At 38.1% G+C, this 15,538-nt stretch overlaps 1 protein-coding gene across 3 annotated transcripts in view; it reads right to left on the bottom strand.

Moving 5' to 3' along the window:
• Window positions 1-816: 816 nt before the first annotated feature.
• Window positions 817-15,538, bottom strand: part of LOC137635934 (uncharacterized) — a 98,980-nt gene continuing 84,258 nt past the window's right edge. For 2 of the 3 annotated variants that reach the window (XM_068368382.1, XM_068368384.1), the window contains exons 8-9: window positions 3,420-3,464; window positions 817-1,854 (exon numbers count right to left, since the gene is read on the bottom strand). In XM_068368382.1, coding sequence (XP_068224483.1) covers window positions 1,738-1,854; window positions 3,420-3,464 — 162 coding nt within the window. In that variant the 3' untranslated portion in view covers window positions 817-1,737. The remainder of the gene's footprint in view (window positions 1,855-3,419; window positions 3,465-15,538) is intronic. The other variant, XM_068368383.1, reaches the window with a different exon arrangement.

The raw sequence follows: 15,538 nt of genomic DNA, 5'->3' as shown, positions 1-15,538 counted from the left end.
TTAATCTATAAAATGAAATGAAAAACATCCTGCATAAGACTACCAAAGTTTCAAGTCCAAAATATGACCTTTTTTGGATACAAGTCTTCATCCTATGAGATCTAATATAAACAGCAATGCTGATTCATTCAGTGTTTATAAAAATAATTTATGGCATAGGCCAATAAATATTAAATAGACAAATTGAAAGTACAAATGCTTATCAATTAAAATAGATTTTTTCTTTTGGCTAAGTACTTTCAAGTTCTACACAGTAAGGGCGTCACACAGGGCTGCCGTTTCATGGAATTTCGTCTGCTACTGTAGAAATATTGTGACATCTGGCAACTGACTGTAGAATTTTTTTCTACATCCACAGTCCTTTACTTGAAGCATGAATCAGTGCATGAATAGGAAGAAAAATATGAAAAAAAAAATATGGTAAAATATGTTGAATTATGTAAATTCATCAAAATAATGCTAAATACTTGAAATCAGTGTAACTTTAGGTTTTAATATGACGTGGATAATTCTACGTCATGTTGAATAAAGATCTACATTTGAAATAAAGCTTATTTCACCAATCATGATGGGATAGAAAACGGAGGGAAATTTGACGTCACCAGCAGCTACGAATTTATGGCAGCTCTGTGTGATGGCAACACTCAGCATTCCACAGTGTTGTGTAGAAAAACGGCAGCGCTGGTGTCACATAGGATTTTCACAAAAGATATGCACACGTACATTGTGTGAAGACTAAAACGATCATTTGGTAGGATCCTTCCTCCTACGAAGAAGAACCGACAAATGATTAAGGCACTTGTGAAAAAACCAATATAGTTTTCCTTTGTATAATTGCATTTCATACATTTTTCAAGTCTGGTACATATATAAATATAAGCCTCTGCCTATCACCGTAACAGAAAAAAGTTTTAGTGGACATACTTATCTCCTAATTTAATTACAAGTAAAAAAATTATACTGAAAATGATATCTGTGATTCACGCTATTAAGGGCATTAGAGTTAGATAAAAAGGAAATTTGGTCAGATGAAATATCTGGATTATGATAAAAATCTACATTTAACCCTTTTATCCCCAGGCTATTTGGAACTTTCCAACCCTTAACCCCCAGGGGTTATTTTTTTTCAAGCACAATTTGCAGTATATTTTTTTCAAATTGCTCTAACAGCCTTAATTTTCATCATAGAGAGGTCAGGTTGGTCTCATTCTCTTAGAAAATGCCTGAAGTTTCTCAAAAAAATTATCAAAATTATGGGGAAAAAATGTAAATAGCAGTTTTTTACAAGGGCGTACCGGTACGTCCATGGGGGTAAAGGGATGAGTTTTGTGAAACGTACCAGTACGTCCTTTGGGGGTAAAAGGGTTAAAGATTTTTTTTTGGATACTTAAATGGTTTTGTTCTGCAAATCCAGAAGAAAGAAATAAAACTGAGAAAGCCTGGACATGTTTTTAAGGCAAAATCCATAAGGCATGGCACTTTCATACTATATACATAAAGCTCATGTGCTTAAAACAGCACACATGGAACATCCAAAATGCTCAAATCTTTGGCAAGAGGGATACAGTCAGATTCCTTTTAATAACTACTCCTCGCACATTACAGTTTATTCCTGACTGGATTCCATTTATTAAGAAAGTAAGACAAGTTGACTCAATGTCAATTACCGGCCACTCATGATCTTTCAACTGACTTTCATTTACACCGACACTAACTACCTTGTTAGACCCTTAATTCTTATATGACTTGATAAAGTTTAACTTCCGAAGTTTCACTCTGGAAGTCAAAAGGTGCTGTGATGTTGGGATCGTGAGGAGGAACTTCTCTGACCCACTCCTGAAGACGGAAACCGCACTGAAAGGATAAATTACGTAAACTTTTTTTATTCTGGGAGTCAACCAAATATTTCTTATATATATTAACCCTTTTACCCCCAGACTATTTGGAAATTTCCAACCCTTAACCCCCAGGGGGTTATTTTTTTCCTAGCACATTTTGAAGTATATATTTTTTAAATTGCTTCAACAGCCTTAATTTTTGTCATAGAGAGGTCAGGTTGGTCTCATTCTCTTGGAAAATGCCTGAATATTTTAAAAAAAATTATCAAAAATCTGAAAAAAAAAAATTTATAGCATTTTTTAGCAAGGACGTACCGGTACGTCCATGGGGGTAAAGGGATGGCTTTTGTGAAACGTACCAGTACGTCCTTTGGGGGTAAAAGGGTTAAGATAAGGAAATTGTTACAATAATTCTACAGTTATAAAAAGTATTCTAAAATCTACACAAAGCAGAGTTAAGACATTCTACAACAGTGAAAAATGTACAAATACAAATTGCACAAACAAAATTTGAGAAATTATTTAAAACCGAAAATTGGGTTATAACAACATTCAATTCCATGAACCAATACATACATACATACATACATACATATACCAAGGCACTTCCCCCAATTTTGGGGGTTAGCCGACATCAACAAATGAAACAAAACAAAAAGGGGACCTCTACTCTCTACGTTCCTCCCAGACTGACAAGGGACTCAACCAAGTTCAGCTGGTACTGCTCGGGTGCCACAGCCCACCCTCCTCCGTTATCCACCACAGATGAAGCTCCATAATGCTGAATCCCCTACTGCTGCTACCTCCACGGTCATCTAAGGCACCGGAGGAAGCAACAGGACCTACCGGAACTGCGTCACAATCGCTCGCCATTCATTCCTATTTCTAGCACGCTCTCTTGCCTCTCTCACATCTATCCTCCTATCACCCAGAGCTTTCTTCACTCCATCCATCCACCCAAACCTTGGCCTTCCTCTTGTACTTCTCCCCTCAACTCTTGCATTCATCACCTTCTTTAGCAGACAGCCATTTACCATTCTCTCAACATGGCCAAACCAACTCAACACATTCATATCCACTCTAGCTGCTAACTCATTTCTTACACCCGTTCTCACCCTCACCACTTCGTTCCTAACCCTATCTACTCGAGATACACCAGCCATACTCCTTAGACACTTCATCTCAAACACATTCAATTTCTGTCTCTCCATCACTTTCATTCCCCACAACTCCGATCCATACATCACAGTTGGTACAATCACTTTCTCATATAGAACTCTCTTTACATTCATGCCCAACCCTCTATTTTTTACTACTCCCTTAACTGCCCCCAACACTTTGCAACCTTCATTCACTCTCTGACGTACATCTGCTTCCACTCCACCATTTGCTGCAAATGAACCAATACAGCAATACTAAATACTGTTTTGGAACACAAATCCTCTTAGCTACGAAGGAGCACTGTTGTTTAATTACTCCAATGAAATTGAAGCTTAATTAAACACAGGAGGCTACAAATTACTATACTATCATTACCACTAATATAATTTATGGATTAAAATTAATTGCTTCAATAATTACCGAAGTTAACCGCTGTTCCACCTCTGTATTGGACGTCTGCACCCCCTACATTTTAAATAAAAAATTAAGAGTTATATGCTGCCTTGTATAGCTCTCCATCGTAATACGAGGTCTTTCAGCAACCCTTGCTCCTCTCTTGGGAGTCTTCAATACTATTTATTAGAAATGTTCCACCACTAAGCATGGGGAGGAGGGTGGGAAACATTATTTAATTTTATTAAATCAAGTATTTAAATAAATTGTAATATAAAAATCATCTCTATTATCATTATTATTATTATCATCAATAGTTAAAATACCTATTTGTAAAAGCCGGCTGCTATAAGACCAAAGGCTCCAATAAGGAAAATAACCCAGAGAGGAAAAGAAATAAATAAATATTATAAGAGAAGTAATGAATAAAAATATAAAATATCTTGCAAACAGTTATAATAAATCTTAACCAAACACATAACCCTTTTACCCCCAGGCTATTTGGAACTTCCCAACCCTTAACCCCCAGGGTTTTTTTTTTTAAGCACATTTTGCAATATATATATTTTTAAATTGCTCTAACAGCCTTAATTTTCATCATAGAGATGTCAGGTTGGTCTCATTCTTTTGGAAAATGCCTGAAGTTTCTCAAAAAGTTACCAAAAATATGCAAAAAAAAATGTAAATAGCAGTTTTTTGCAAGGACGTACCAGTACGTCCATGGTGGTAAAGGGATGAGCTTTGTGAAACGTACCAGTACGTCCATTGGGGGTAAAAGGGTTAAATGGTAGTTGGGATACTGGTGATGAGGAGACACAACCTAAGAAATTCTAAACCAAAGTTATTTCTTAAATGTCTTACTTCCTGTGATTAGATTTATTCCAGACCCCTTGGAAGCGTCTCCAACAGTGCCTTGACCATAAACTAAACTATGCCTTGTCGCCCATCACCATGACTGTTTAAAATTCTTTTAGCATCGTACCAAAACTAATAACCAGATCTAACTAATTATTATTCCTAAAATCTTATACTATTTCAGTCTAAGAAAAAATTAATTTTAGAATCGCCATTACTCTCTGTCTGACAGACCAATCATTCCCAAAGTCTGCCCCCCCTTTTTGCAATAGTAGTGTACAGTATGTTAAAAACAGTTGACATCTCGCAGGATTATATACAGGAGGTAGCAGCAGTAGGGGATTCAGCATTATGAAGCTTCATCTGTGGTGGATAACGGGGGAGGGTGGGCTGTGGCACCCTAGCAGTACCAGCCGAACTCGGTTGAGTCCCTCGTCAGGCTGGGAGGAATGTAGAGAGTAGAGGGTCCCCTTTTTGTTTTGTTTCATTTGTTGATGTCGGCTACCCCCCAAAATTGGGGGAAGTGCCTTTGGTATGTGTATGTATGTATCGCCATTACTCTCTGTCTGACAGACCAATCATTCCCAAAGTCTGCCTCCCCCCCCTTTTACAATAGTAGTGTATGTTAAAAACAGTTGACGTCTCGCAGGATTATATACAGGAGGTAGCAGCAGTAGGGGATTTAGCATTATGAAGCTTCATCTGTGGTGGATAACGGGGGAGGGTGGGCTGTGGCACCCTAGCAGTACCAGCTGAACTCGGTTGAGTCCCTTGTCAGGCTGGGAGGAACGTAGAGACTAGAGGTTCCCTTTTTGTTTTGTTTCATTTGTTGATGTCGACTACCCCCCAAAATTGAGGGAAGTGCCTTGGTATACGTATGTATGTATGTGTTAAAAAAAGAGGTGCTTTTCCTCTGTGCTGCTTCTAAAAGTCTCTCCAAGGATATAGAACTCCTTGTTATCCTTGGTGACCAATCATTTAACCCATAAAAAATAGCCATTTTGGGTAAAGGTCACTTTGAAAACCAATTACTATACTGCAATACAAATCAGGAAATAATACTTAACAGCCCTCGCTGTACAAAGAAATCTACTCTCTGATGTAATCCTAACTTCCTTTTACAAAGGAAATTAAAAAAAAAAAAATTGTGGTAACTCATTTGGCTTAAAATCATTCTTGGCGCTGAACACATTTAAAGATATCGTATTATGTTCTCCAAAACATACTTTACAAGAAAGATCTTTTAGTTCACTAATGCCTATAAGAAAAGTTTTAGCAGTGATATCTCGAATAAGTTTTTTCCAAAGGTTCAAAACCAAAATCTTTTAAATATTGAAATCCTACATCTAGATTCCAAAACCTTTCTTCGACTACTGAAGGCTCTCCAATTATAAAGTACATAAAAACATTCACAATAATACATAAACCCAGTAAACCCAATCATAATTGCTTGAGTATAGTATTAAATACAAGAAGTCCTTGGGTTACGATGGTCTCAAGGTATGACTTTTTGCCATTACGAACGGCCTCCCGCAAACTACCAGCTAATGCTGTCCCCTGACTCCAGGGTGCGCTATGCTTCACTTTAGCATCAGTTCACCATCTTAGTTTATAATTCATATTTGGGATTTTGGTGCTGTTCTTTATGGGATTTTTTTTTTTTTTTTTTTTTTTTTTTTTTTTTTTTTTTTTTTTTTTTTTTTTTTTTTACTTTGTATCATGTCTGGAAAGCATAAGGGACTCTTCTGATGGCAGTGCATCCAAGAATAGGAAAGCCATTACGATGGAACTGAAAGTGGACACTGTAAAGAGATTAAAAAAGTTATGTGTCAGGCCTTAGTAGTGACTATCATCAAGGATAAACATTACATCCTTGAACACATGATCTGATCTGTCCCTATTTTTACCAAACACGTGGTCTCATTATTGTATCTGCCTCCCTATTATCCTCAACATTCAGTAAACTTTCAAAATATTCCGCCCATCTTTTCCTTGCCTCCTCTCCTTTTAACAACCTTCCATTTCCATCTTTCACTGTCTCTTCAATTCTTGAGCCAGCCTTCCTTACTCTCTTTACTTCTTTCCAAAACTTCTTCTTATTCTCTTCATATGAATGACCCAATCCCTGACCCCACCTCAGGTCAGCTGTCCTCTTTGCCTCACGTACCTTGCGCTTTACTTCCACATTTTTCTCTTTATATTTTTCATACTTCTCTATACTATTGCTCTGCAGCCATTCTTCAAAAGCCCTCTTTTTCTCTTTCACTTTTACATTCACTCCTTCATTCCACCAGAATCAGTGACATATACAAATGAGCCTTATGGTGATTCAGGAGAAGGCTAAGCGTTTGTTTGAGACCATAAAATGTCAAAGAGGAAAATGAGTGAAAGTGGTAAGTTTGTGGATAGTAAAGGGGAGCTTATATGATTTAAGGCTCATGCCAATTTGCATAGCCTTTAACCCCTTTACCCCCAGGCTATTTGGAAATTTCCAACCCTTAACCCCCAGGGGGTTATTTTTTTCCCAGCACATTTTGCAGTATATTTTTTTCAAATTGCTCTAACGGCCTTAATTTTTGTCATAGAGAGGTCAGGTTGGTCTCATTCTCTTGGAAAATGCCTGAATTTTTTCAAAAAATTATCAAAAATATGAAAAAAATAATTTTTATAGCATTTTTTGCCAAGGACGTACCGGTACATCCATGGGGGTAAAGGGATGGCTTTTGTGAAACGTACCAGTACGTCCTTTGGGGGTAAAAGGGTTAAGGTGAAACGTGAAGCTGCTATTGTTAATAATGAGGCAGATAGTAAATTCCCCGATGCATTGCTGAAATTACTAAAGAAAATGGGTTTTGTGCTGAACAAGTCTTCGATGTGGATGAGACAGGCTTATTCTATAAGTGTATGCCAAACCAGATGTACATTACTAAGGAGGAGACGGCACCAGGACAAAAGGTTGGCAAGAAGAGACTGACTTTGCCTATTGGAGGAAATGCAAGCTGATGCAAGCTGAAGCCTATACTGGTGTATCAAGCTGAAAATCCCAGTATATTCAAGGAGGTTTTGGAAGAATCAGCTACCTGTCATCTGAAAATTAAGTAGGAAGGCACGGATGACCCTCTTGTTATTTACCATAAGACAATTGCTAAGGCTTAGGAAGTAACAGGGGAGAAGAACATGACCTTCAAAATGTTCTGGATGTTCTACAACATCCGAGATGCCACCAAGAACATTGGTAAAGCTGGGAATGAAGTGAAGCAAACCCACATGAATGTTGTCTGGAAGAAGCTTTGCCCCAAGTTTGTCAGCAATGAAAATTGTTGACCTTAATAAGCAGCTGGACCTTGAGGTGGATGCTGATGATGTCACCTAGTTCCTAGCATCTAATGGAGAAGAGCTGTCTGCTGAGGACCTCATAGAACTGGAGAGCCAGATGATTGCAGAACAGCCCAAGAAAGTTACAACCTTGGTAGAAGGTTTTGCCCTACTAGAGAGAGCAATGACTAAGTTTGAAGAACAGGACCCCAGCATGGAAAGGTTTATGAAGGTGTCCAGGGGGCCATATACACTGAAAGGTTTTACGAGGTCTTGGAGAAGAGCATGCAATACCACCAGACAAACCTGTGTGTACTTTCAAAATGTAAAAAGGCCTGCGCATGAACCCTCTACCTCTGCAGCTTCTCCAGCATTTAATCCCAACTTTCCATCTCCTTTTCTAACATATTCCAATTCCTTCTCCCAATAAGTCTCTCCACCGCTCGCAGTGCTCCTTCCAGTGTAGATTTTTTCGCCTTATATAACGAAAACACCCCACGATACAAAATGAGATTTGCCCAGCCACCAAAAAATAAAATTTGCACGCCGCAAAACTGTAAACCAGCCATCATCGTCCTGCTTTCCCATTGGTTATCCCCTTACCTTGTGCTAGTTACCGCCATAAGATCCTACTCTCCTATTTTATATCGATACAGAAAGTACATTACAAATTAAAAAACAATGAACAGTACTGCAATGTGTGTATGTACAGTAGGTACGTACACACAATGCAACTAAGCATGTCAAAACATTAGTGATATATTTTTCTTTCCTTTTGATGAATAAATAACAGATCGTAACATATTTTTTCATTTTAATGTCATGATTAATTACAATTAATTCTATATCAATAAGTACATTTTTAAATTAAAAAACAGAATGAACAGAACTATTATATGTATGAATGCATAATGCTACTACGCATATCAAATACATGATATATTTTCATTTTGGTGAAAACTATATCTTGTAACATACTGGTGCTGATGTAATATTCATCATGAATATATTATGGATAAATTAACCCTTTTACCCCCGGGGTTTTTGGAAATTTCCAACCCTTAACCCCCAGGGGGTTATTTTTTTCCCAGCACATTTTGCAGTATATTTTTTTTAAATTGCTCTAACAGCCTTAATTTTTGTCATAGAGAGGTCAGGTTGGTCTCATTCTCTTGGAAAATGCCTGAATTTTCTCAAAAAATTATCAAAAAATATGAAAAACAAATTTTTATAGCCTTTTTTTGCAAGGGGTAAAGGGATGGCTTTTGTGAAACGTACCAGTACGTCCTTTGGGGGTAAAAGGGTTAAGAAATTATATAAACTACATATGTGCATTATCTAGAGATGGTAGCTGGACCTTCAGATCAATAGCACAGCTTATCACAATCAAAGGTAAACAAAAAAGTTGGTAATTGTTGATTGCTAAAATGTTTCAAAAATTGAAAAATAGAATACAGTCATACCTCCTCCTTCGTGAGTTAGGTTATAGACACAGCCGCAAAAAGGGAATTTTCGCGAATAAATACTGCACTGGGGTGGGCTAACTCCTAACCTAAGAAGTCGCTGCCCCATGCCACGAGCAGGTGCCCGAGCTGATGATTAACACGGTAAATACTGCCTAATCTGGTTTTAATTTGGTTTCTACAACAGTTTATAATCACATGTAGTGTACAGTACATTTGCACACATGTACACTACGTACCGGACACAGTATGGTTACAGCACAGTATGAGCTAAGGTAAAGTTTTACCGAGTCGTCATCATCCCCTTACTGTTCTGTATAACAAAAAAAAAAATGTTTCTATCTAGTAATATTGTACTGTAACCTAATACTCACTGATACTGTAATGTATATATATGTACAGTAATATTACAGTACTACAGTACAGCTCAATTGTACTTACGGTAAGTGTTCTGTGTTTTCGTTCAAGACTTATAGCCTATGCCACTTTGCGTTTTCTTGAAGCATGATGCAACTTCTTTTGTTTTAAATTTCAAGTGTATTTTATCAATCTAAGTATTTTGACTCTCTCCCTCTCTCTCTCTCTCCCTCTCTCTCTCTCTCTCCCTCTCTCTCTCTCTCATATAATTTCCTAAGCTTTATAATCAAGCACCACAGAGCTAAAAACTATAAGATACCATGCATCGGGAACATGACGGAAACGCCAGTTAACGTTATGCGATTCAACTCACAGTACAAGTAAATAAAATTAAAAAAAAAGAACTTCAAATAAAACCATTAAAATCAGTATGCTAATTGGAAAATAATAGATCAAGTAATAATTGTTTCTTTAACCCTTTTACCCCAGGCTATTTGGAAATTTCCAACCCTTAACCCCCAGGGGGTTATTTTTTTCCCAGCACATTTTGCTGTATATTATTTTTAAATTGCTCTAAAAGCCTTAATTTTTGTCATAGAGAGGTCAGGTTGGTCTTATTCTCTTGGAAAATACCTGAATTTTCTCAAAAAATTATCAAAAATATGAAAAAAAAAAATTTTATAGCATTTTTTTGCAAGGACGTACCGGTACGTCCATGGGGGTAAAGGGATGGCTTTTGTGAAACGTACCTGTACGTCCTTTGGGGGTAAAAGGGTTAAGTATATATGAAATATCCTTCGGTAGCACGCCTTAATAAATCGCAAACATATTTAAGGTGTTTTTTGACATTAAGATGATCTAGTCAAGAAAAAGTTGAATTATTTTCTTTATTTTCGCCAATTTCTAACTCATTGGCAAGTGATGTTCTATAAATATTTTCCATTTCTTCTATATTGCATATTTTAAATGTAATAATAGACTCTATTATAGAATGTGCCACGTCAAGGACTCCAACGGGTTTACCCAGCTTCTCTGGGTCCTCCTGGGACTAAGGACCCCTCCTAAAGACGTAAGGGAGTTATTTGATTTGAAAATTGAGGTGGACAATGGACTACGCAGAGTTAATCAGCTGATTTGAATGTAAAAAATGCATAAGATTATAATTCGCTATGCTTTTATAATTATAAAAACGATACTAAAATGTGAATATCACACGCATTATCATTGCATACAGTTAAGTGAAACACCGGGGAGAACAGGGAGAGAGAAGGACTAAACAATACGTCAAAGGGAGCGATAGACACGAGACAAGGGTAGGGGGTAGCCAATCCGCGGACGATCACAGAGTTCCTTCTTCTTGCACATCCCCTCCGCCAAATCTATGCTAACTCAAATAAATTAGCGAAATCAAGGTATTTAGGAAATGTGGGAAGAAGGAATGAAAAATAATAATGGGAATAGGGGGAATGAGGGATAAGAAAGGGGTCTGGAATGATTAATAGGATGAAAATGACAGATGAATGCTAGAAAAGAGAAGATGAATGAAATTGTGAAAAGTAGAGGGAATCAAAAGAGTTGGAAAGATATGTTGTAGATATGTGTGTGTGGGAGAGCAATGTATTATTATTATTATTATTATTACTACAATCCAAGCTACAACCCTAGTTGGAAAAGCAAGATGCTATAAGCCCAGGGGCTCCAACAGGGAAAAATAGCCCAGTGAGGAAAGGAAATAAGGAAATAAATAAATGAAGAGAACAAATTAACAATAAATCATTCTAAAATAAGTAACAACGTATAAACAGACATGTCATATATAAACTATTAACAACATAAAAAACAAATATGTCATAAATAAACTATAAAAAGACTCATGTCCGCCTGGTCAACAAAAAAGCATTTGCTCCAACTTTGAACTTTTGAAGTTCTACTGATTCAACCACCCGATTAGGAAGATCATTCCACAACTTGGTAACAGCTGGAATAAAATTTCTAGAGTACTGCGTAGTATTGAGCCTCGTGATGGAGAAGGCCTGGCTATTAGAATTAACGGCCTGCCTAGTATTACGAACAGGATAGAATTGTCCAGGGAGATCTGAATGTAAAGGATGGTCAGAGTTATGAAAAAAGTACAAAATGGATTTGGGAAGGCATTGGGAAAAAGATTGAGGATATAATAAGTAATGGACAATAATAATGTGAAAGAGATATCATACTTATATGCATATGTTATATCAGTGAGGCAATTCTGTGAAAGTGAATGGTCATGTCAGTGAGATAATATCGTGAAAGTGAATACCTTTACTGTATAGGTTGACGACGAACAAACTACGCATGGTTAATCAGCTGATTTGAATGTAAAAAATGCATGAGATTATAATTCGCTATGTTTCTAATTATAAATACGATACTAAAATGTGAATATCACAAGCATTAACATTGCATACAGTTAAGTGAAACACCAGTTTAATCAAAATTCGGTTTATTTCATATATAGCTGTAATTTTTAACAACAGTAAAATGATATACTGTACACTGTAAAGAGAGAACTAGGACCAGCTGGGTATAGAGATCGGTAGTGGAGCGCAGCACGTTTATTTAATAAGTATTGCATTGTTCTGGCCATCCCAATATCCCAATGCTGTTGCCAATCATCAAAATGTTTTTTCCCTTGGCAGCAAAATACCGAAACCGCGAAGTAAGAACCCGCTGTTAACAAGGGCCAACTATACAATAATGCTTTATTAGAGCATATGATATCCTATGGAACAAGAAAATTAAATAAGGAGATACACTAAGAAAATAATTGATTAAAAATGACTTTTTTAGTTCGACACACGTCAAGATCGGTCCCTATCTCCGTCATAAGTCTACGACTACCTGTATTATTATTATTATTATTACTATTACCCAACAGGGGAAAATAGCCCAGTGAGGAAAGGAAATGCGGAAAAATAAAATATTTTAAGAACAGTAACATCATTATAATAAATATTTCCTATAAAAACTACAAAAAATGTAACAAAATAACAGGAAGTAAAATAAGATAGAAGTGTGCCCGAGTTTACCCTCAAGCAAGAGAACTCTAACCCAAGAAAGTGGAAGGCCATGGTACAGAGGCTATGGCACTATCCAAGACTGGAGAACAATGGTTTGATTTTGGAGTGTCCTTCTCCTAGAAGAGCTGCTTACCATAGCTAAAGAGTCCCTTCTACCCTTACCAAGAGGAAAGTGGCTACTGAACAATGACACTGCAGACATTAACCCCTTGAGAGAAGTAGAATTGTTTGGTAATCTCAGTGTTGTCATATGTATGACGACAGAGGAGAATATGTAAAGAATAGGGCAGACTATTCGGTGTATGTGTAGGCAAATGGAAAATGAACCGTAACCGGAGAGAAGGATACAATGTATTACTGTCTGGCCAATCAAAGGACCCCATAACTTTCTAGCGGTAGTATCTTAACGGGTGTCTGATGCCCTGGCCAACCTACTACCTACGATACTTCTTGTTAATCATATGAGTGTATAATCCCAATACAGCAGCCTGACCATGAGATCAGTCAAGTACTACAAAAACTAAAATAAAAGTAATTGTTGATTATTGAAATGCTCCCGAAATTGAAAAAAAAAATAGAACACAAACATGCTTTAATAAATCACAATTAAGTACAACATGAAGACTCATCATGTAAGAAACTAAAAATGTGTAACTACCTGTATACACACTAACACGGAAAGAGAAAAAGAACCGATTCATATGATTATTAATAATGGCCATAAACAAACTGTATGAAAACTATGATATCCTATAATATATTGGTGCTGATGTAATAATCATCATGAAGTTATTTCAAATAAGTTGAGAAATTATATAAACGATACGTCTTGTTAGTCGTATGTGAGCATTCTCTCGATTCAATAGGACCTTGAGATCACCTGATCAAAACCAAAAGTGAACTAAAAAAAAAGTCAGTGATTATTGATTGTTAAAATGCTTCCAAAAATAAAAAAATAGAATACGAAATGCTTCAATGAAGCATATGATATCCTATGAACCAAGCGAATGAAATAATGATATACAGTACAGTAAGAAAATATTGATAAAATATCAATTAAATGATTAAAAATGATTAAAACAGTATCATGACTCAGCATGATAAATCAATGTATATTTCACTTTTTAAATTCGACATACATTCAGATCAAGTTATGACTCGTCTCTGTCCCGATCTCAGTCGGAAGTCGACGATTACCTGTAAGTCAGGATTGCCGTCGTATAGAGCATCTGATCCCCCCCTCAAACTCGGCTGAGCTCGGGGTGGTTCACGTTCGTCATAGTGAGCCTTTTTGGAAGGGGAACAAGGCCTGGGAGGAGTTTCCCTGGGAGTAACAGCCAAAGTTCTAACAACGGCCTCTAAATTCCTTGTTGAAGAGAGGGGGTCATAGACCACTATCGACGCTCAATACTTCGGGAAGGAGTTTCAATTATTCCGACCCTGGAATTAGCCTGAGAAGGAGGTAGGGTGTTATGTGCCTTCTATGGAGGAGTCCCTTGGAGCTCAGGAACTTCCCGTGAATATGAAAACTCCGGGGACTATGAGAACCGGGAGACCCCCAAGGGGGAGGACTGTATCAGCAGGAGGGAGCCTGTAAGTCTCTACAAATGAGATCTCCTTCTTGGAGATCTGAATCCCCTACTAGTTTTGTGGTAAAAAGTATGTCCAGAAGGTGGAGAGACCTGCCTCAGCTTCTGACACCTTCATTTGGGTACTAGGACTAGGCAGAGCCTTTCCCAGATGTAGTCAGGATTGTAATGCCCTGTACTGGCAGCTCTCGTTTCCAGGTGTTTTTAAACCATAAAATGTGGGTAGATGTGCAAGTGGAAGCTAGCACTGGCAGAGGGAGGGGGGAACAGTGCTGGCGCACTAGGTCTCGGTGCACGTGCTGAAGAGGCAGAGGAAGAACGAAAGGATGACAATGTGTTCTCTCACCTATGAACAAAGGGTACCCCTGGGTTCTTGATAAAGGAAAATAAAACGGTTCTTCTGGCTGATCCGATGAAGCTGTAGATACCATTGAAGTCAACTCGGGTGGATAAGGCTGTTTTGACAATATCCCAAATCTTTCCAATCAGCATCCCAAGGGGAGCCGTATGGGAGCATGCAGAAAGCTCTATTCCTGTGCACGTTGAGATAAATGTAAGGTGACTCCTGGAGGAGGCAAGACCTACAAACCCTTATGCCGTCTCTCTGAGAACTTATAAAGATCTAGGCCAAGATCCTTCCATAGAAGGACTGGGACCAATAGGCATAAACTCGAATTCTCCGTCTCTGATATCGAGACACGCGAGATATCGGTACTTGAGAGGATGATGTCACCTCCGGGGCTGGTCGAGTCTGGGCCCGAGACCAAGGAACAAGCGATGAAGTGGTGGCGGGAGCACGGAAAGATGTTAATGTGCTACTGCTTGACGAACGTGAGGTTAGGTTGAGGAGAGGGGATATGGGATGGTGAACTGACACCCACACCTCAATGGGAAAAAGCCCTGCAGCAGCGGGCACAATCGGTACCTGTTCTGCAATCGGCAGGGTAGTGTATCTCACTACCTTGATAGAGTCCCCCTTTTTCTTTTTCTATTTCTGGATGTTCAAACTTTGTTTCTTTTATTGTTTCACTGACAAATGCAGTTTTCTGAGAAAACAGTAAGCAGCTCTGTCCAGGTAAGACCGGCTGTGCTTGTGACCAGTTCCATTCATTCTAAGAGACGGATCCTCATTATCATTGCCTATCATGCAAAGGAATCATCCTGCTACATGCTGTCGGGAGTGGCCATCCAACCATTTGGAAGGGTTCTGCCGAAGTTGAAAGAAGTCAGAAGGGATTCTCCCAGACTTTTTTCTTCTCCAATAACCCACCTCCTTCCTGTTTCTGCTTGCTCAGTCTCCTCCAGAGGACGAATAAGTAAGAGGGACGTGCCTTTTCTCACTCACAACTTTCAGGTGTGGAAGACCCTGTTGCTTACCCTGAGAAGCAATGGCACCTTCCTTCCTTGAGGAGTCCTCAAATGATCAGCCCAATGTATTGTTTATTTTAATTTGATGACAAAGGTGTCTCAAGGGAACCCTAGGGCACCCTTTGTTCGTATGCGAGAGA

The sequence above is a fragment of the Palaemon carinicauda genome, unplaced genomic scaffold, assembly GCF_036898095.1.
Source record: "Palaemon carinicauda isolate YSFRI2023 unplaced genomic scaffold, ASM3689809v2 scaffold2, whole genome shotgun sequence".
Taxonomy (NCBI): domain Eukaryota; kingdom Metazoa; phylum Arthropoda; class Malacostraca; order Decapoda; family Palaemonidae; genus Palaemon; species Palaemon carinicauda.
The sequence above is the reverse complement of the archived record's forward strand: the minus strand, read 5'-3'. Positions and strand labels throughout refer to the sequence as shown.